The following is a 24029-nucleotide window of genomic DNA, read 5'->3' as shown; positions in this document are numbered from 1 at the left end:
GGAACGCTCGCCTTACATAATGTCTCCTTCTGAACTGGCCGAGCTACGAAAGTAGTTGAATGAGTTGTTGGATGCTGGATTGATTCAGCCTTCTAAGGCCCCTTTTGGAGCACCAGTCCTGTTTCAAAAGAAACCTGATGGATCTCTTCGGCTCTGTATTGACTACCGAGCTCTCAACAAGCTCACCATCAAGAACAAATATCCCATACCTTTGGTGGCCGACCTCTTTGACTAGCTCAGCAGGGCCAAGTACTTCACCAAGCTAGACCTGAGGTCGGGGTATTATCAAGTGCGTATAGCCGAAGGAGATGAACACAAAACAGCTTGTGTTACCCAATATGGGTCCTTTGAATTTCTTGTCATGCCCTTTGGGCTCACCAATGCTCCAACCACTTTTTGTACTTTGATGAACAAAATATTCCATCCCTACCTGGACCAATTTGTTGTTGTGTATATTGATGATATTATAATTTACAGTAGAACCTTGGAGGAACATGTTGACCACCTCCATACTGTTTTCCAGGTCTTGCGGGACAACAACCTGTTTGTTAAGAAGGAGAAATGTTCTTTTGCCATAGAAGAGGTGGCTTTCCTTGGCCATATAATTCGAGCAGGCACAATCAGCATGGATCCAACTAAAGTCAAGGCCATTCAAGATTGGGCACCTCCCACCAGGGTCACCGAACTTTGCTCCTTCCTTGGCCTCGTGAACTACTACCGAAGATTCATCTCTGGATTCTTAGCACGAGCCATTGCCCTCACCAACTTATTGAAGAAGACTAGTATGTGGACCTGGAGTGATTGTTGCCAAACAACTTTTGATTATTTGAAGAGAGCTGTCTCAGTAGAACCTGTCCTTAACTTGCCTGATCCAAGCAAGCCATATGAGCTACACACAAATGCTTCTGACTTTGCCATTGGTGGGGTCTTGATGCAAGAAGGACATCCCATCGCCTTTGAAAGCCGCAAATTGAATGATATAGAGAAGAGGTACAATGTGCAAGAGAAGAAGATGACAGCCATCGTCCACTGCCTCCGCACATGGCGACACTACCTGCTTGGCTCCAAGTTCGTGGTCAAGACTGACAATATAGCTACTAGTTACTTTCAATCACAGAAGAAGCTGAGCCCTAAGCAAGTTCGATGGCAAGATTTCTTAGCAGAGTTTGACATGACTCTAGAGTACAAGCCAGGGCCGATGAACAGGGTTGCTGATGCACTTAGCAGGAAGGCCGAGTTTGTAGCACTATCCACAGGTGAAGGTCCCTCTAAAAGCCAAATTAGACTAGACCTCATTAAGCGCATCAAGGAAGGACTCCAGAAGGATCACATTGCTCAGAGCCTATTGACAGCTGCTCGTGAAGGGAAGACTAGGCGGTTTCGGGTTGAAGAAGGCCTTCTTTTGACAAAGGGAAGGTAGATATTTGTACTGAGAGTTGAAGACTTGAGGAAGACTCTCCTACGTGAATGTCATGACAGCTTATGGGCAGGACACCCTGGGTGGCAGCATACCTTGGCACTTCTACAACATGCCTACTATTGGCCTCATATGGAGCAAGATGTTCGAGAATACACAAGGACATGCCTGATTTGCCAGTAAGACAAGCCTGAGCGTACCAAGCCTCTTGGACTCCTACAACCTCTTCCAACGCCCTCACAACCTTGGGAGAGTGTTTCCATGGACTTCATCAACGGTCTTCCTAATGTGGGAGACTATGCATCCATTATTGTTGTTGTTGATAGATTTTTCAAGTATGCCACTTTCATCCCAGCACCAAATCACCTTTCAGCTGAAGACACGGCATACCTTTTCTTCAAGCACGTGGTGAAATATTGGGGAGTCCCACAAAACATTGTTAGTGATTGGGATCCCCGGTTCACTAGTGCTTTCTGGACAAAGCTATTCAAGCTTTTTGGCTCAAACTTGAACTTCTCCAGTAGCAGCCATCCAGAGTCAGATGGGCAGATAGAGACAATGAACTCCCTCCTTGAAGAGTACCTCCGCCATTTTGTATCAACTACACAAAAGAATTGAGTTCGATTGCTGGACATTGCACAATTCTCCGTCAACACACAGAAGAGCTCCTCCACCAATTAGAGTCCTTTTGAAGTCATCACCGGCCAACTACCAAGATGTCCGCACAGCATCGTCAACGACCATCAAGGAAGAAGTCCTCGAGCCTTCACTTTCACCAGGGAATGGAAAGAATGCCTTGACATCACTCGAACCTCCCTAGAGAAAGCCTCCAAAAGAATGAAGAAATGGACCGATTTGGGTAGACGACCCAAGAACTTCTAAGTAGGTGACCTGGCCTTAGTAAAACTTCATACTCATTGCCGTAGGTTCTTTCGAAGAGTACACCCTGGGCTTGTGAGAAAATACGAGGGACCCTGTGAAATCCTAGCCAAAGTAGGAGCATCAGCCTATAGACTCAAACTACCTCCATGGCTAAAAGTACACCCTGTCTTTCATGTAAGCCAACTTAAACCCTACCATGCCGACAACCAAGATACCTCTCGAAACCAAAGCCAACACCCACATCCATCCTACCAACCACCCAAGAATCGATCCCTCGACTCCATCCTCAACCAAAGGTTGTCCCAATCCTCCCAAACATCAGAATCGGAGTACCTGGTGAAGTGGAAGGGACCGGCAGAAGAAGACACCTGGGAGCTTGCAGAAGACCTCCTTCCGAACGTACTGAAGCTGGACGAGTACCTGAGGAAGAATCTTCGAGGACGAAGATTGAATTGAGTGGGGGAGACTGTGACGGTTCAGCCTCCATCAGCGCCATCAACACGCCATCTAAGTGTCTTGGGTTGGGTCTTTGTACTCTTTTTGTATGGGGGGTATGCCAATGGCAATTATGTAAATAGTAGTGTGAATGTTCAGTATTTTGATGTATCATTTTGTCACTCCCCCAAAAGCTTAACGTACTCTTTGAGGGGAGGTAGGTAGTCGAGTGAGTTCATAAGCGTGTAAAGGTTAAGCACGAGATCCCCTCGACACTATATTGTGTGCTTGTGCTTACCACTGATTAATGCAATACAAGTTGCCTTTTGTCTAATTTGTGTGCATTCTTATTTCCTTTTGTGTGTTGTTGCTTGCATTTGTAGGCTTTCTTGACCCCATCGAGCGCCGCATGGGGCCCCGTCGATTATCCCCATGACAATTTGCTATCCAAGTTACATATTAGTCCTATTTGATTTGCAATATGGAGCATTTCATTCCAAAGATTCGTACATTTCTTCACCATTAAGGCTATGTTTGTTTTGAAAGAAAAGGTAAGGAAATGAGGGAAAAATAAGGAAACCAATGCAAAGTTTGTAAAGGTATTTCTACATTTTCCTTTCTTTCTTTACTTTTTCCTTTGAACCAAACACAGCCTAAATGATGGGTCTTGATTATCTCCCTTGTAGATTAGATCGTATCTTGCTCGCCAAAGCTGCCAACATAGAATAACTTGCAAAGTTGCCCACATATCTACATTTCCATCAGGGATAACTATTCTCCTAAAACCAGGACATTATCCAATCATTGATATTGCTCGGTGCCATATTCTCAAAAATAAAACCTAACGGTGAAAGGAACCAAGCTACTTTTGCAACTCCTACATGCTCCATCCACCTTCAAATGCCGCCCACAAGATAAAATACCTCACCTTTGGGGGAACATTTAATTTTCAAATTTTCTTCTTGAGATTAGGGATGCAAATGGATCGAATTCAAATCGAATCAGATAATATCCAAATTCAAATCTGATTTGTTATAATTGACAAGATGTTCGGAGGCATTGTAAAAATTTTGGAGTAATGTATGTATCGTACCTGCATTTTGAAGATCTGCTCTAGCAAACAAAATACAATCATCAACGTAAGAGTAAAACAAATGGGTGAGTGGCAGGGTACATCTTTTGATGCATAGTGGCTCAATGCCACCAGATGAAACAACTTTATGAAAAACTTTTGAGAGTGCTTGGGCAACCATTATGAATGGGTAAAGGCCATAGAGGGTTACCCTGGCGGATCCCTTTATAAGGAGCCACTCTGCCTCTTTGAACTCCATTTATATTGAAAGTGAATTTCACCATTGACAGGCAGTTGTAAATGAGATTCAACTACCATCTCTCTTAGAATTTCAATAACAAAAATGCCAATCAAACCTATCATAAGCTTTGTAGAAAACCTTGCATTTTCTTTTAGTTTTTAGGAAGTTAGTTGTAGGCTTTATGTGCAATAGCCACATTATATCAGATATCATTCTATTTTTAACAAATGCACCTTGATTATCTTCCACCATCATGGACCTATTCACTATACATTTGGCTAAGATTCAATAGGTTACATTCGTTAGACTGATTGACTTGTACTATGAAACATTCCCTAGCTATTTACAATTGGGAATGAGGACGATGCTAGTGAAATTCACCGCTTCAAGAACTATAGCATTATCAAACCAACCTTGGATGGATCATGGATCTGCTAACACTATCTCCAATTAGGGCCCGGAAACTTCATATTCCAAATAACAAAAACAAATGGAAGGATTTCTTCATTGCTAAGATTCTACATGATAAATTGTTGTCCTCCTCATTTAAAACTTCCTTGACATTCATGGTGTTGGAGGAACTAGGGGAGAAGAGCCACTGGGAATGCCCTGTAATGAGCTGCTCAATTCCTTCTTCCGTCCTGACCCATTTCTGCTAGCCATCTTTCAGACATAGGATTTTGTTCGCCTGTCACCGAGCAGACATTGATTGCTGAATACAAAAATTTGTATTCCGATCACTTCTTTTAGCAAGATGATTCGAGATTTTTGTTTCAACAAAATATCCACTCTTGCTAGTTCTGTATGAAGATATTGAATGAGTACTTCCTCTTGCTCTAGGTTTCCATCTGCAGCAAATTGAATCCTCTGTAACTGGAGTTTAATGGTAAAGATGTTGTCCTTTGTGTTATCACCCAGAGCTCGAATTGTGGGGGCCCGCCCTAGGCCCTGACAATTCCAAACTAATAGATTTATTTCCCTCGGCAACCCTGGCTTTCGTTAGAGACACTGATGTGAAGAGAGTAGTGTTCCTTGTATCCAACATAAACTTACTTTTGGAACTAACCTGACGATGAAGTGAATCAGTGGCTTTCTATTTACCCTTTTGTTCTGCCTGAGCCAAGTTATTTTTGATGGTGGACAATCTTTCTGCTATCGTTACCATTTCCGATATGCTCCTAAGTGACTACATGTCAGGGCGTCTACAAGTAGACATTTATACTAGGCCTATAGAACGCTGGTTGATTTAATTCCACTGCACTCGACCGATCATTTGGAGTCTCCTCCATGATTCCTTCCATATTCTCCATAAGTTGAGTGGGATATTGATGGAGGCTCATCCCAAGGCCCAGATCACCTTAGGGGCGGCAGCTCATAGGATAAGGATAAGGGCTAGAGATAATTCAAGAATTCAAGATAATCAAGAATTCAATAATTCAAGATCCATCAAGAATTCAAGAATTCAAGATCCATCAAGAATTCAAGAATTCTAGATAATCAAGACTTCCAGATAATCCAAGACTCCCAAGATTCATGGATTAGATCCAAGAAGATCCAACAGTGAAGATCCAGCTAGAAGAGTTCGATCCTATCAAGACCAAGATCAAGAAGAGTTCAATCCAGCTATGAGATTGAGATGTTTAGATCAACTACAGTTTTCTTTCCTAGTTATTCTATGATTTCCAGATGTATTATAAATACTGCTATTGTTTTCAGTTAATACACACTTCAGATTTCCAATTCAATTCTCGCCACCTTTTCTCTCTCCTCTAGAGATTTTCTCTTTCTTGTTTCGCTAGAAACTTGGTTCGCCTGATGCTTGCATAGCCAGCCCGGTTTATTGCTTCCACGCTACGTCAAATATCCTTCAACTAGGTGTAGAGGATGCCTGCAACTTATACAAACAATTGGTCCTACGGAACAGAGAAAAAACCTTCACACCTCGGAAGAGATGCTTATTGGTTAGCCGGCGGCTTTACACATCTCGACAGTGAGTGGTGGGGTTGAGTTGAACGAGAGTGCCACACATAAGCATCTTCATAGTCTTGATATATCTGAAAGGTGTGCAATGATGAAGGCTCAACTGTTTGTGCCGAGAAGGAAAGCATTTTCAAATTTGTCATCACTTTGTTCCTCAATTTCCATATATGCCACATTTTAATGATGATCTGATGGAGGCCCATCTCAAGGCCCATCTCATCATCTAGGCGGCAACTCATGGGATAAGAGTCACATGCAGGATAAGGATAATACCAAGATCCAAGATCCAAGATAAGATAATTCAAGATAATCCCAAGAAGAAAGGATAACCCATGCATGGATTGATCCAGGGAGATCGGACGGTGGAGATCGAGGCAACCTCCAAGAACTTCGATCCTAGCTACAAGGTTAGTTGTTTAGATCACTTACAATTTTCTTTCCTAGTTGCTCTACAATTTTCCAGATGTATTATAAATATAGTCATTTCCAAGCTAATAGACATTCAAGTTTTTTGCCAACTTCTCTCTCCTAAGAGATTCACATATAGTTCTCTTTGGCTTCACTGCGAAGCCTTGCGTTCGCCCGGTGCTTGCATTGCCAGCCCAGTTTTCATTGCTTCTATGTTGCCTCATGTGGTATCAGAGCAGGGAGTTCGCCCAGTCAGATGGCCAACCCAGACGGTAGCAGTCACAACCCACCTTGTGGTGGAGATGTAGGGAATCAGGGGTTACAAGCTATTTGGAGAGCAATCAAAGAGTAACGCACAACCACATGTAACATCGAACAACAGTTGACAGAGATCACTGGACAATTGCGAACCTTGTTATGGGAGAATGTTCCACGGAACCAGGAGAACCCATATCCAATCGAAGGGGACGACCATGGTAGACCCCTCGTCAATCTTGCACCCCGGGATCCTATTCTTGATGATGACAGTGACGATGAGCTAGAACTCGGTGTTGCTCTAGTCAATCTTGGTGACGGCAGGAATGGTAGGAATTGGCGCAACCCAAGTAATTTCAACCCCCGTCGGAATAATGATGAATTTAAACTCAGGATAGATATCCCTACTTTTAGTAGGGATCTGGATATAGAGGGCCTTCTAGATTGGATCATAGAGGTCAATCGTTTCTTTGAATACATGGAGATCCCGAAAGAACGAAGGGTAAAATTAGTAGCCTTCCAACTGAAGGGAGGCTTGGAAGGCGCATCTGTCTGGTGGGAACGGATGAGAGAGACCCAGATCAGAGAAGGAAGAGGTCCTGTTCGAACCTGGAAGAGCATGAAATATCTTATAAGAGGTAGATTTTTACCCCCAAATTATGAACAATATATGTTTGAATCATATCAACGATGTGTGCAGGGTTCTAGGAGTGTCCATGAATATACATCTGAATTTCTAAGATTGGCTAAACGAAATCAGCTATCTGAAAGTGATAACCAATAGGCAGCCCGTTATCTGAGCGGTTTGATACCGGCTATCAGAGACAAATTTGGCGTTTAGATGGTTCTTAGTGTACAGGAAGCAAGGAACCTAGCCTTGAAGGTTGAATTAATGTTCCAAGAGAAGACCCGAGGTAATACTTACCGCCAGTACAGTGGGCGCGATAATAGACTGGCAATAGTTGATGGGAACAAATCGCTCCCAGGAGTACAACCTTCTCACCCGGCAAGTACAGCTAACGCCAACAAAGCCATCACGGGAGGAAATACTCGAGATAACCCTTCCAACCCTCCTAAACCTAGTAACCCCTATGCAAAACCTGCTCATTTTAAATTCTTTAAGTGCAATGAAGTTGGGCATAGGTCCAGTGGCTGTCCCAGACGAAAGGCAGCTAACATGGTAGAGAGGGAGGTAAGAAGATGTTGAAGAGGAGGTATATTGTGGGCCTGATGGAGAAGACGAAGAAGGTCCCTATGAGCATGAAGAATACACATGTTTTGTGAGGAAATTAATGCTGTCCCAAAGAAGCAAAGATACCACTCAACGACACCGACTGTTCCGTACCAGATGCATTGTACAAGGTAAATTATTCGATTTAATTATTGATAGTGGCAATCAGGAAAATATTATTTATAGGGATGTCATATAGAAATTGCAACTAATTCTTGAAAAACATCCAAACCCATACACAATTGGGTGGATCAAGGAAGTCGGTGGTGTATGGGTGGAGGAACGCTGCAAGGTCCCATTCTCCATTGGTAAGTACTCTGATGAAGTATATTGTGATATTGTAGATATGAATGCTTGCCATATTTTGTTAGGGAGGCATTGGCAGTTTGATACAGATGCAAGACACCTGGGTAAGAAGAATACCTACCAACTCGAGAAAGAGGGTGTACGTTACACCTTATTACCTATGGCAGAAAGGAATACCCCAAAGGCCCCAAAAACATATGAGAAAAATTTCCTTACTATTACACATCACCATGCGGAATTTGTAAAAGAATGTAAGGATACCCGCGAGATCCATTTGTTGGTAGTGAAGGGAGAAAGTGAGGATGAGACACTAGAAGGAAATAAAATTCCAGTGGAAGTGTAGGGACTACTTGATGAGTTTCATGATGTAGTTCCAGAGGAATTACCTAAATACTCCCACCCATGCGAGATATACAACATTATATTGATTTTGTTCCTAGTGCTAGCCTGCCTAATCTACTACATTACAGGATGAGTCCTAAAAAAAATGAAATCTTACGGGAAAAGGTAGAAGAATTGTTGAAAAAGGGGCATATTCAAGTTAGTATGAGTCCTTGTGCAGTACCAGCATTGTTAACACCAAAAAAGGATGGAAGTTGGAGGATGTGTCTCGATAGCAGGGCTATTAATAAAATCACTATTGGCTACAAATTCTCCATTCCCAGGTTGGACAACATGCTAGATCAGCTTGATGGAGCTATAGTATTTTCAAAAATTGATCTCAGGAGTGGGTACCATCAGATCAGGATCCATCCCGGAGACAAATGGAAGACAACCTTCAAAACTAGAGATGGACCGTTCGAATGGTTAGTCATGCCCTTTGGACTAGCCAACGCCCCCAACACCTTCATGAGGCTAATGAATCAGGTACCGCGTCCTTTTATTGGGAAATTTATTGTGGTATATTTTGATGACATTTTGATTTATAGCAAATCCATCACTGAACACATGGGACATATCAGGGATGTATTAAAAGCATTAAGGGAAAATAAATTATATGCTAATTTAAAGAAGTGCACTTTCTTGAGCGATAATTTGTTGTTCCTAGAATTCATTATAAGCAATGATGGAATTAAGGTCGATGAAGAGAAGGTGAAAGCCATTAGGGAGTGGCCGACCCCATCAAATATCACGGAAGTAAGGCGTTTCCCTGGTTTAGCAACTTTCTTCAAGCGATTTATCAAACACTTTAGTAGTATTGCAGCTTTCATCACTAAGTGTTTGAAAAAGGGGAAGTTTCAGTGGGGAGAAGAACAAGAGCAAAGTTTTGCCCTCATAAAAGAAAAACTATGTACTGCTCCTATCTTTGCATTGCCAAATTTTGATAAACTATTTGAAGTAGAATGTGATACCAGTGGAGTTGGCATAGGGGTTGTATTGTCCTAAGAGAAAAGACCCATTGCCTTCTTTAGTGAAAAGTTATGTGAAGCCAAGAAGAAGTGGTCCACCTATGACAAGGAATTCTATGTTGTAGTTAGAGCCTTGAAAACATGGGAACATTATTTAATTGCAAAAGAATTTGTTCTTTATATCGACCACCAAGCTCTTAAGTATCTCAGTCAGCAAAAGCAGTTGAGGAGTGATCTGCATAAATGGTTTGCTTTCCTTGATAAATTCCCATACAAAATTATGTATAAGGCTGGGCAACAAAATACAGTGGTTGATGCTCTTAGTAGGTGTGTCACCCTCATCAAGACCCTCAGTGTTGAGATTGTAGGTTTTGAATGCTTGAAAGACCTATACGCCCAAGATGAGGACTTCTAGCATGCATGGGAAAAATGTACAAATCGACAGCCAACAGGTGATTTTTACCTTCATGATGGATTCCTTATGAAAGGGGAACAACTATGCATCCCTTGCACCTCCCTCCGCGAAAAGGTCATCAGGGATTTGCATGGGAGAGGATTGGCCAGTCACCTTGGGAGAAACAAAACAATTAAAACAGTCAAAGGGCATTACTATTGGCCGAAATTAAGAAGGGATGTGACTACTATTGTGAATAGATGCTATATTTGTCAAACAACCAAGGGACAGACCCAAAATATAGGACTCTACATCCCTCTAACAAGCATAGGAAGTGATGTAGGCCCCCCACAAGAAGTTTGACTACCCAATTCAACCTGACCTGGGTTAGGTGTAGGTTGATTTCAGGTCATATAGATTATAGCCCCCCTACCTGTGATTCAAGAAGATCGAGACTAATATTTAAGGCAACTTTGACTAGTGCGATTTATGGTAAGACCATTCAAGCCCATCACGCCATCACTAGCGACGATTGATAGGGAAATAAAATATTGTCATAAGCCCATCAAAATGGTAACTTCTGTTCATATAGGATTCTCAACGGACATCTGAGCCATATTTATTCAAATTCCATGTGGCTTTCGGATTGAGAGTTGAGAGTTGAGACTTGACCAGAATGTTAGAAGAGAATAGACTGGTATTGATTGTGGCAACTCTAATCCACCATGAGAACAGCTAGTTCCGGGTTGTTTCATAGTTCCATGTAGTACAGAACGACAGTAGGCGATATGACATCCCCTCTAGTTTAGTTTAGCCGGTCACAACAGTTTCTGTGATCTGTCTGATACTCTGATGTCAAAAGAAAAGGATTTCAAAAATTCCATATTCAGACTTAACATAAGAGATTTTGAGGGCCTAGCGCAATTCCAAATTCCAAGAACACGACCAACACCTTAGGAGAGGAACAAAAGGAAACGCTCCAACAGGCAGTCAGGCACAGATTGTTTTAACAATTATGTAACGAAACAGTTTGCATGATAAGTCCAGAAGAACTGCATCAACTTAAGGTAAGGTAAACAAAATCACCTACTCGTGGCATAAAAAGAAAATGAAAGCAGTCTTCCAGCTAGGAAGTAGGAATGGATTACATGAAATGGAACCACCAATGGTATATCCCTCTAATGTACAGATCATCAACTCCGCAGATGCAAGAACAGAGACGCAAATGACATCGCCTCCATCAGTGTGATTCCACCAGTATGTATAATGGCTTGCCATTCAAACGCTCGCGACCCTGCATGACCACAAACTCCCATTTCATCACTCATGGTCAGGAAGCAAGATCATGTTTTCCTCTCTGGTTACTTGGAGCTTCAAAAAGAATGACAATGATATGATGGCACATCCATTTTATGATGATCATTTTTGTTTTTTGTTTTTTGGTAATTAACACATAATTTTATTGCATAAGACGAGGATAGAAGGCAGATGACCTGCTCTCCAGTGTAAAGGGAAAGTGGGTAAGTAATGTTATTGCAGAAGAGTCATCTCTAACTTATGATGACCATTGCTAGGGGCAGGGGTGCAACTTGGGGAGGCTCAGGTTGAGCATTTGTTAATATATTTGAATGGGCTTACAGCCCTAATGCTGTGTAAATTCTTCAAAGTTCTAGCCGGGTACCTAACTTCGGACCCTATTGCTTGGTGAAATAGAAATATATCAGGCTGACAAGCATGAGATGGATTTAATTCCGACTGACCACTTTGTGCCAAAAATTTGCCAATGGTAAGGTCTGATTGTCTGAATCCACTATCCAGTCCACCCTTCCTAACACCTAGGATAGGAACCAGCAAACTATTGTTGACAAATAAGACAATGAACTTATGGCAGAGGAAGACTTTCTTTATTTCCATGCAGAAGGAAAGAGTAAGCTAGAATATTTAATTCACTGGAATTCAAATCTGTTTTTGTTTTTGTCAATAACGGATAAATTCCATTAAAATTAAAAGCTCAGTACAAGAATGGCGAGAGATAATCCTTCTGAGCTCTCCCATACAAAGTTCAAACATAAAAAAAAAACAAGTATAAATCATTACAACTGATTTGATATTTTAATCAAAATCAGATTTGGACATCCTCTAAGAATAATTGGATTGGATCAGATTTAAAAATGTGATCTGTGTATACAATGTAATAATTATACTAGTGTATATATTTGAATGGGCCCACGGCCCTAATGCTGTGTAAATTCTTCAAAGTTCAAATCAGGTACCCAATTGCTTGATGAAAATAGTAAGATCTCAGGCTGACAAGCATGAGATGTGTTAAATGTGATCTGTATATAAAAAGTAATAATTATACTAGTGTATGAATACATGCACTATCAAACACTTTATGGAATTTGAACTTACAGTTCATTACTATTAAGTGAATTTTGGTATTTACATTAACCCTTTTGTCTATTTACCATATATAATTTCTTATTCTATATTTAATTTTATTTATGGACTTATGCTTGTTTTGTTTTGGTTAGGTTTACTGAGCTTCAAGTGAAATTGGATATCTAGATTCTAGACAGAAGTGAATCGAGTTCAAATTATGTTTCACACAATTAAACATGCATTGGATACCTCAGGTTATTATGGATTGGATTCGGTCGGATACATCTGTCCGAATTTGACCCAATCCCTTCACAGCCCTAATTTTCATATAGAAGAATTTTTTTTTTACCTCTTTATGTTGAAACAAATGAAGCCCAACAGAATGATATGCAAAAGCAGTTAGGCACGCACCTTTAGATCTGGTAGTTCAATTACACATGCGCATTCAACCACTTCAGCCCCAACACGTTCTGACAAATAATAAGTGTTACAATACAATAATAGCATGCTGAAATAGACAAGCATAAAGCAACAATGCACAATGACTTCACAGCATAGAAAAAGCGTGTGTATGTGTATGCTTTCTTGACTGTGATTAATTTGACAATTAACCATTGACTTCTATGCCAGAACTGCTTAAAAGTGGGAATATGGGAATGCAAATGAGGAAAGAATGTTCAAATTACATGGGAAAAAAGCTGTACAATAAACACACTACTCAATAACATATCCTAGAAGTTAGAACTTAACATTGCAAACAACAATAGAAGCACAGAGTCTGAAATTCTTAGGGGGACATCAACATTTGCAGTTGTTAGTCTTACATTGGGTAGAGGTAGGAGGTTTAGCATGTACAATCTCTTGGGGATTAAGGTCAATGAATACCATTAAAATGGGTAAGAATGGGTCATATAAGATTGAGGTATTGATCATATTGGTAAAACACCCAACACAATTTCAGATACAGACAACATAACCAACCCATATACTTGAAAAATGCCAAAGAAATAATATTATACAACTGGAATAAGCCTTACAATAGTAAAATAAAAAGAAAAGCCTCATTAAAAAAGAATAATGCTTGCTTTGCCTACTTGTGTCAACGAGTCTTTTCATAAGTCCCCAATTACTAAAATATCCCTCCTTAAAAATCAAGGGCTGATTTTTCCTCCATGTTAGAAGAAATAAAAGGAAACAACATTATTGATGCATTTTATTGTTTCTCTAAACTTAACATCTTTTATGGCATGAATAGGAGCCATTACTAGGTCAACATTAAAAATTTCAGACTGACAAGCATGAGAAAGTAGGTTCAACTCTCTCATGGCAGCCGCTTATCACTGTGTGCCAAAAATCCAGGACCGACATTGGGCAAGATGCATACACAAATTAGAGGAAGCAGCTAATGAAAGCTCAAATACATGACAGCACTATTGCACTCAGATGGTGCTGGTGTGCAACTGAACAACTGCTCTTGGAGGAAAACGATGACGTGCCAAAGATGTGGGTATGCAAGCAAATTTGTGGCACTAAACTGATCTTTTAGTATGATATAAACATCAACAATGCAGGAAGAAAAAGAAAGCAGACAAACTTACTCCTAGGTCTTTATCTTTCTTGCTACTGTCATTTTCTTAATGTTTTTTCATTTCCCTGTGGTTTTATTCTTGATTTGATTTTACTATTATATTGTCATAATATGTGACGATGGGTCCATTAAAAAGATGAAGCCTGAAGGCATGATATCAGGACCATCTAAGGCATGATTCACAACACCCATGTTCTGTCACCTTTTAAATAGAGGAAAACTATTTAGAATATAAGGAAATGATATATTCTCACACTTGTGCCTTGAAAGGGACCATTATTACTGCTAAGTACGTTCTTAGTTGCAAAATCATCTGGACAACATGGTCCATTTGACTGCAGGCTGTCATGTAGATCTCCAGCTCACTAGTGGAGGTGTAAATCGGGCTGTGCCGACCGCGGCCCAACACAAATTTGGACCGGCCCAGCACGGCCTGGCACGACAGTCTACGGGCCATGCCAGGCCCGGCACGATCATGCGGGCCGTGCTGGGCCTAGGGTTTTAGGTCCACGGGCCGGACGACCCAACCTGTAGCACGGCCATATATATTGTTTACATATATTTATATATATTATATAAATTATAATTATATAATAATATATAGTATATAATATATTAACAAAATAAATATTTTTAATTTTATTATACTAATTTATTTATTATTGTATATATAAGCAATTTTATACACAAAATTCATATAAAATTAAAATTTTAAGTTTTTTTGTCAACTTTTTAAATAAATAGCTTTGGCCCAATGCACGACCCAACCCGGCCCAAGGCTCGGCTCATGGGCCGTGCTGGGCCGCCCCCCAAATTTTTCACCGAAGAGGGTGGCACGGCCACAGCACAGCCCGCACTTTGCACGGGCCACCCATGGCGCCCGGCATGGCCCACTTTACACCTCTACTCACTAGCTGTCACCCTTGATCGATTGGAGGTACTTATCCACCAACATTATAGATATGCATCAACATTGGGGGCATTCACTGCAGGCAACTTCTTTTGGCTTTTATAAAATAGCCTTACAACTTATTATGGCCGTATACATTATAGTCTGACTATCTTGGACATACATTGGTTTTTTCTCTTTGTTAATTATTTTCATATTCTTTTTTTACTTTCTCTTTGAATGAAATTATACATCAACAAGACAAGAACACAAAGGCAAACGGTACTCCTATCTTCACATGATAGCATTTTGATGCATCAAGAATGAAGCCTTAGAGAAAATATAAGTGTTCTTTTTTAGTCATAAAAATAAAAATGGTCCACTAAATCAGTACATAAAAAGACAACAAAAATGAAAAATAAAAGTTAATAAAAAAGGCAAAAAACAACACTGTACAAATTTGACAAATATGAGGGCACCTGATGAATAAGATGAAGAAATTAATATGATAACTACTGATGGATCAAAAAATTATATGATAACTACTAATGTAATGGCTGGAATCAAATCATTTTTCCTTGACAGTAAAATAATTGAAAGAATAAGTATGTAAGCAGTATATTCCCAAATAGCAAAAATAACAACAACATAAAAACACAATCTCTTTCCAATTTGAATGTTCTTCATAGCTAAATTATTTATAGGTCCCAAATACACAAAAAAATATGGCTAACAACCATTAAGAAGCAAGCAAAAATCCTGTTTTGAACGCTACTTGCAAAATGTCATCCTGCCTTTGGAAATACACTGTATTTGGGAGGAACGGAGTATCTGGGAGTTAAAATACTCTATATTTGCATGATACAGAGTGTTCTGGAGTTGTAATACTTTGTTTCAAAGGCAGGACAGTGCATTTTGCAAGTAGTACTCAAAACAGGCCTTTTGCTTGCTTCCAAGTGTTTGTTAGTCACATTTTATTGTGTATATGGGACCTACAAATTGGCATCAGAGCCATGGTTAGTTGTGGTCTAACTTTCCCTTGTCCAAATTGAAATGGAATCACAACACTATTCAAATCTCTTTTATTTTTTCAATGTGGGACTCTTCACTGCATATACTCATGCATAAATCCCAACACCATTCAAATCTATTTGCCTTAAACCTAACAACAAGATATACCATCCCTAAAAACTTTTCTAAAGCAATTCAAAACCCCTATTCATAATTCTCAATGTAACACCAAAGACAAAGAAAAAGTCCATGATAAATACCAAAAACAAAAAGCATCATGAACATGCTATAACCCCTAACTATCTCTAACAAGACAAACTAGAATACCCAGTCGGCCAACTAACCTGACAGAAACAATCTGTTTTTCCTAAAGGAAACCAACCCCCGAAACCTCTCAGTCTGGACTACCTTGACCAGTGTCATTAAAAAAAAAAAAAAAGTCTTCTTCAGACAATGCTCTGGATTCCTCAATCAAAATTTCAAGTTCCATTAGCATTTTTCTAGCAAACTCTCTCCAGCCAAAAGGAATAAACTCAAACTTGTACTTACTTGAGCGTCCTTGTCAACAACCCTCTAAATGTCCAATATCCTCTCCATCTGATGAGCCTGTAAAATCTAAGGTACTGATTCAACATAGTTGATGATCACCAAGTACTTATTCATGCCTAGGTCAATATCACATTTGTTGTTGCAACACAGAAAACAAATTGGGGACAAGTCCCCACATACAACACAGGATTTGCCAACACCATTACATTGATAGCCCTGCAGTTTACAATAAGGCTCCCAACCTTAAGGCCATAATTAAAAGTTTAGTGATAAACAAACAGACAACAAGTATTAATCAACTAGTTTAGATGGATTAAGGTACCGGATGCCCTAAATGTTAAGACCAATAAAATTATTGATAGGATGTAGGATGCAAAGTGGCTCACCCAAGGCAATCTTTCCATTTTAGGCACCATTTAATTATGATTGGGTTACTTAACAAATACAAGGCCCTGTAAATAAGAAACTCAAATCTCAATTTAATCTAACCATGCCCTTTGGAGTCTCCAATGCCCTCTTCTCTCACTCTTCCTTGTTGTAATTGATAGTAAGTTGGTAGCAAGCCATTGGAACTTTTCTTTCTTCTCTTTTGTGTTGTCCTCTTGTCCTTGCTTTCAGGTTCAATCCTCCACATGAAGCAAAGCTGCCTAATTTACTGATTATTCTATTAGGCAATCTGTGACCACTTCCAAGTCAATAACTCCATGTAAGAAATATTTTTTTACATTTTATTATTCAATGGCTAAGTTTTATCAGTATTATTTACCCATACTACTACACTTGCAAATCACCTCTTCCTAAGTTTTGCAACTACAGGACTTAAATATCAATCCAAGCTATATGCAACCTCGTGTTAGGGGGCACCAATCCCAGAAAATTTTGGAAATAATGCTTCTCTTTATCGGTATTTTGAAAGTAATACTCCAACCACTCCAAAGACCCAAGATGGCTGGAACCAATATTGGGTAATGGCCTTTATGCAGTGGAAAAAGTGCCTTTAGAATTTGATGTATGTTAGTTTGTACCACCATTACCATTTTATCAGAAACAATAAACCTACTAAGAACTACAGCCGAAATATTTATTTCTGTCAAATAGAGAATCTTTTGCACAAATTATGTATTAGGGGCACCAGTCCTAGAAATCTTTGAAGGCAATACATTTTTTGTGAAGCAGCACTTTAAGACAAGTGCTTCTCTTGTATCAATTTTCATGTTTGCTTGTATGACTCCAATGCTATCAGCAATGATAAATTTAGCAACTAAGAAGAAAACTAGAAATTTTATGTTTCTGTCAAATAGAAAATCTTCTAACAACCAGAAGTACCTTTAGAATTTGATGTTAATTTGTACAACTACCACTTTATCAGAAATGATATACCTATTAAGAACTACACCAAGTGACAAAAACTTATTGATGATAGCATACCAAGTAATTTCATTGCTGCACAAAGTGTACCACCAGTTGCTATCAAATCATCAACCACCAAAGCACGATCACCAGGATCAACTGCTCCAACGTGCATTTCAAGACAATCTGTTCCATATTCCAAGACATACTCCTCCGAAATAACTTTACCTGCAATTATATGTTACTTAAGGAGATTGATAAGAAAATAAACCACTAAGTTTAGCATTAATTGGATGAGAAGAATACAATATTAACAGTAAGTGGAAGATTTATCAAGCAGGCAACAAGTCACAAAGAAAAGGTATTAATATCTGTGGCTTAAATACTTCCAAACTGTCAACATAACTTATGCAGTCATGCAAAAGACTTCATATTCATAGCTTAATAACAAAAATTCTAACAAGATTGACTGCTAGCTAAATTATAATATAGGACTTTGGTCCAAATCTGGCCTACATAGCAACTACTGAAGGAGGCTAAACCACACAACCCATGGTATATGCAACCACAACATACCTACAAGACCAGGATACTTTCATGGTTGTATTCATTATTTTATTATTTTCAAATGGGTACAGCACAAGGACTTCCAGGATCACATATTTTGGTAAATTAGCACAATACTTGACCAAGCACACTGAACTCCAGAGTTCTGAAGGAATTTTCACTTGAGTGCTGATCTCAAGGGCAGTTTATTGGAGCATATCAATACATGCTCCAAAATGACTTGCTCATAATATCTAAAGATCATCTTAGGATTCCTAATTGAGTAACCACATCTAAGTACAAACTTAAAATTCTTATTATTTTAAACACATACACTATCAAATAACTGTGAAGAATATAAGCACTACAAAATTTTTATTTAAAACTGCACATAAAAATTACAAAAAAATATATCAACCTCAAGAATAACCATTACAGGAAAATGAGAAAACTCTTCAGACACTCCTTTAGATTTTCCAATGCCACTGAATCTATGGTTTTGTTCAATCATAAAGAAATAGGCAGAAGCCTTTATATTGCATAAAAATGTGGACATTAAGTTTCATCCTTACCCTAAGACTTAAAGTATTCAATCCACACAAGAATATCCTAGAGTGCTATTTTGGGTTATTTAAAACCCTATTCTATGAGAACACCCACTCGTTTCTCCTATATGAAAGATTCTATCACCTACAACCTCTTGCTTTTGCTAGTTTGACTAGCTAATACTCTTGATGTTTTATTTTGTTTATTTATTTATTCTTTATCAATAGCTAGTACTCTTGATGTCATTAAGTGCCATCCAGTTTTTTGGGTAGTTCAACATTTTAATGAGGTAATTGATGTTAATTATATAAGAAAAAAGTATACAAAACCTCTTCCCTGGCCATCAATGTTTCTCCATGAATATGTAAATGCAAATTTGACGGTCTACAGTGTCTTTCTCCATAATGTGAATTGCATCTAAGCAGAACATTTAAATCCATTGAGAAGTCAAAAGTCATTTTTCTCATCATACCCATTATCCTCTATTTGTCCTTTTCTATTACATGTTTTACATTCCTTGCCGCAGAAGGTGGAATAACTTTCGTGATTAAAGAGGAAAGAGGAACATAATCAAGCAACATAGAGAGAGCAAATTGAAGGACCAGCATCTGGAAAAGCATGTGATCACAAGATATGCAAATAGAGATGTTCATATTGATATGTTGTGTCAACAGGCAAGTGCAGCACCTCAAGAGGGGTAGGATTCTGGCCTTGAAGGTTAAGCATGTGGTCTTTGTTGGATGGATCTGACAAAAATAGAATTTTATGAGTCAAGAATGTATTAGGCACTGATTTTACATGACAGTGTACTAGTTAGGCTTTGAAGTTCAAACTATATTGGTCATAGGGGCAATAGCAGCCATTTTCTGTTACTGTACCCAGAGCTATGACTTACAGAAGAGGACGGCCAGGAAGAAGATGCTTAAGTGAATGGATCTGAGAGGATTTGGTAGCATGCATTGATGGAATTGTATATTTTCTCATTTTTAGGTTGAGTAGGACAGTTGGTCATTGCAGCATGGTTGGGGTGTTTTGGTTTGAACGCTCTTAAAGCTTTCTGTCTTCTGTTTTTGGTTTAATAAATTTTCTTCTTGTTATAAAAAAGGTATGCCTTCAATAAAATCTGATTAGCATGGCATAAGAAAACTTTTGGGCAATAGAAAGCAGCAACAAAACAAACAATTAATCCTTACATTTACATGCAATCTATACACTAACTAAACAAGAAAAATAAACAACACCGAAACAAAATATAATAAAGCCAGAAGTTTTAGTTTTCTTTTTCGGAAAAAGACATAGATATAAGTATTAAGAAAAAGTTAGAAGCCACTCATGACCATTAATATATTAGGATAATATATTTATCTTACAAAGAAGTTGCAAATCACACAGACACACATTAGTAAAAGAAAAGCAAGCAGTAAAGAACAGAGAATAAAAAAAATTAACAAAAGAGAGAATTAAATACCATAAACAGAATGCATGCAGTTTATCCCTCTGCATGCAAGATTCCATCTTTTGGACAAATGGCATAGGTAGCCATAAAAATCTGTGGCAATTCCCTCTTGGCATCTCTTACCACGTGGTTCACATTCCAATAAACCAAAACTTTAAAGAAGTTCATTCAGAAAGCAACAGCCATTGCATAGTGAAGGTGCACCCCTGACAGATGAGCACTACAGGTCTAACAAATGAAATGGAGCCCCTATAAGATGCACAAACTAGATTACTTTCTATTACTTGCACTTGATGCATGAGAGATCCTCATCTCAAATACCAACTTTTACCTTCATAGCTGCATTAAAAAAGGGATATACCCTCACAGGGAATCTGCAGAAAAGTATCCAGTACCCCATCTCAAATGCCAATTTCTGAGTTCATCAAACCTTATTACCATCGACACCCAAGAAGACCTTCACATGACTAGAAATAAATGGCCTGAATAAAGAAGAACCCTATATGGCCCATGCAGAACAACCTCGTCTATACATAAACAAAACATAGCAATTCTTCTATTCTAGATAAACATAATTGCTAAGGCACAGACATGCATTTGCATAGACACATAGATATATACAAATATATCTCTATGTTAAACAGAATTGCTCCAGTACATCGATATATACAAATACATTAGATAAACAGAATTGCTAAGAATGAAATCTACCTGGCAACTTTCTTGGTTTTCTCAATGGAACAAACTTTGCTCCAATTGCCAATGCAATGGGAGGACCAAATATAAAACCCCGAGCTTCAATCCCTGGTAAAAGAAAAGAAAAATCTTAGTCTAAGAACATGTAATTGTTTGGGGTGTCATAAAATCAGCTAAGAACACAAAATTTGTGATAAAGTTCTATCAAAATGAAAAGTCAACAGATATGCATGATACAACAACAAAGCTCATACAAAGTAAGCTAGCGAATCATCACATGAAAATGCATAGAGCATATTGTCTAAAGGAATACATCCATTAATATCTTAAACAAAAAAAAAAAAGTTAAAATTTATATTATGGGCCAAAGTGATGGAAAAGAAGAGAAAACTAAGAGACATGAAGCTTAAGTGAACGAATGAATAACCAAAAGTAGTCAAGGATTAGTGCAAGCATCCAATAAATGCAACAATTAGCCAATTCCGTGCTTCCTCTTTTCCAACATAAAAAACACAGATTAACATAGCCCTGTTTGCATAAATCGAGCAATGTGAGAAGGAGATCTCACCCATATAAGATTCAAGCATACGCAATAATGGACTAGCCAAGTAGATTCATACACCGTATTGACTAGCCCATCTTGAAATGTTTAGTGAATTCGTAGTGTCTCGATTCTATGAGAAATAATCGTGTGCACTGAATAGTTTTTGCATGAACGCAACAGGCTAAGACAAAACGAAACTCTATAAACAGATATGTCTCAATTGGTTAACAATTTCAGAGTCAAACTAAAAGCTCATCCTAAATGACCCATAACAGGATGAATATCATGAAATTACATAATTTCAATAAATTAGCTTTTACAGTTATAATTGCATAACACATCCACTACTACATCTAATATTGAATAACATGCATCACACCCTTCAGTATTTCAATGACCCAATAGATCTCTTAGAAACGTGTGGTCATTTTTTATTTTCTATTGGTTTTACAGTCAGCAACTCAAGAACAAACAGACACGTTTTACCTGGTACAGTATCATAATCGACCCTTCCATTAATAATTTATTCATATTAGTTATGGCGTTCGACCCTTCCATGAATAATTTATTCATATTAGTTAAGGCGTTCGTATTAGTCGATTCCATCATATGATGCTCAGTGGGCTAATCCCATCACACTGAACTGATGCTTAGAAAGTGTCGTATTATATATTATTTTATTGTTTATAGTATAACAAAGTGCACACCTACTGCATCAAAACGGTCAGTAGTAGAATCCAAGTAGGAGGTTCGAAGGCCAGTAGTAGAATCCAAGTAGGAGGTTCGAAGGAAAGGACATCAAACAAATGGGTTTCTGAGCCAAGTCATCCAACAGTACGACGGTACAGAGAGTCGACAAATCCAGAGGTGAGTGGAGCCAAAACATAGAATAGAACAAAATAACGTCCAAGCTAAATCTGCATCTGTTGGGTCCACTGAAATATGGTGGGCATCTATCACCGACCACCAACCATGCAAACAGCACCGGAAAACAGTTCCGCAGAGTATCATGAGACGGTATACCTTCATAGCTAATACCCGATAACACTGCCCACTAACAGAACAGAACTGCTAGCCAAACACCATCACTCAAATACCAGACTCACAGCACAAAAGGGGAAAAAAGGCCTCCAAAAGCAGAGCCCAAAAGACAAGCAGAAACTTCTGAAATCGCAGTGATTAAAAAGAAGCCATTTTTATGCTCCTCGACCTACTTTCTTCAAGATAAGGACCCACCGCTCCTTGAAAACATTAATCCAAAAACAATTATAAATCTTTAAAGCAAAACCGCCTAGCATTCACTGATCAAACTCAACTACCCAAACTATATACATAAATATGGAAATATAGACTCATGAATAATCGCAGATAAAGAGACGACTTTTTCTTTTACCTGCGACTACCGATATATCTTTGCCTTTATATCTCTCAACGAACAAATCTACCGTGTCCTTAAATGCCTTTGGATCGAGTAGCAGAGTCGTAATGTCTTGGAACATAATCCCTGCCATTACCGCCATTAATAAACATCAAAGAGAACACATGAAATAACAAGAAAGAAAAGGAAAGACCAAATATTTGTTCCACCATTACACTCTCAACAAGCAAGCATAAGGACTCACGACGAAGAACGAAAAGACATCTCAGATAAACTCTGTAATCGAAATTCAAACAACGATGGTTGTCAGGTGAAAAAAAAGAATTTACAAAACGAGAGAAATGCAGGAAACCTGGCTTCGGGAAATCGGGAACGACCCTGATTCTAGTTTTGATGCCATGGATACGAGGATCTTCGATCTTGCAAGCCGACATTGTAGATGTAACAGAGAAAAGTATCAAGAACTCCTTCCTCTCACACTCTGTATCTGCCTTTTATCCTTTCCTCTGTGTATCAGTAAACGAACCTGCTCAGCAACAGAGCATCTATTTCTTAGATAATTTATGTATATACGCAGAGAGAGAGAGAGAGAGAGAGAGAGAGAGCTGAAAATTTTAGAGGTGGGGAGGCAGAGCGGGAGAGAGTAAGCAGGAGAAGAAAAAAGAAAGTGGAGGGTATTTATAGGAAGGGAAGTTTGGTAAGGGCTCGCTCCACGAGAGAGAGACAGAGACAGAGAGGAAATCGTCTCGAGAGGTAAGAGGATCCAAAGGGAGGACGAATATCAGAACTCAGAAGGTGTGATTTGTGACTTGTGAGGGTGTTCTCTCTCTCTCTCCCTCTGTTTAAAAATACAGTGTCTCTTCTTCTGTTTCATCAATTTTAGAATTTAGAGGGCAGAATTGGGCCGTTACAGGGTCCAGTATAACAAGTTTGGGAATATAAGACAAGACCGTCGGATTTCAAAATCCAAGGGCCTATATATGTTTCATACATTAGGCAACGGGGTGGGACTTGGGAGATTGGGTCATGGGTGTACGATATCCAATGTGGATTTTCCTTCTTTTTAAAAAGCCCAACCCAACCCACCCCCTATCTGCTTATCCAAAGCATTTATTGTTAATTAA

At 38.9% G+C, this 24029-nt stretch overlaps 1 protein-coding gene across 1 annotated transcript; it reads right to left on the bottom strand.

Moving 5' to 3' along the window:
• Window positions 1-10941: 10941 nt before the first annotated feature.
• Window positions 10942-23800, bottom strand: APT3 (adenine phosphoribosyl transferase 3). Its single transcript, XM_088951814.1, has 6 exons — window positions 23258-23800; window positions 22921-23031; window positions 20999-21091; window positions 17818-17967; window positions 12764-12822; window positions 10942-11264 (listed from the first exon to the last, which is right to left on the bottom strand). Exons 1-6 carry the CDS (start codon window positions 23337-23339, stop codon window positions 11211-11213), a joined length of 549 nt encoding a protein of 182 aa, XP_088807940.1. The 5' UTR covers window positions 23340-23800; the 3' UTR covers window positions 10942-11210.
• Between the last annotated feature and the right edge of the window lie 229 nt (window positions 23801-24029).

The sequence above is a fragment of the Nelumbo lutea genome, chromosome 6 (genome assembly GCF_056320005.1).
Source record: "Nelumbo lutea isolate HS-2025 chromosome 6, American lotus-T2T, whole genome shotgun sequence".
In the NCBI taxonomy this organism is placed as follows: domain Eukaryota; kingdom Viridiplantae; phylum Streptophyta; class Magnoliopsida; order Proteales; family Nelumbonaceae; genus Nelumbo; species Nelumbo lutea.
This window is presented reverse-complemented; position numbering and strand designations above follow the sequence as displayed.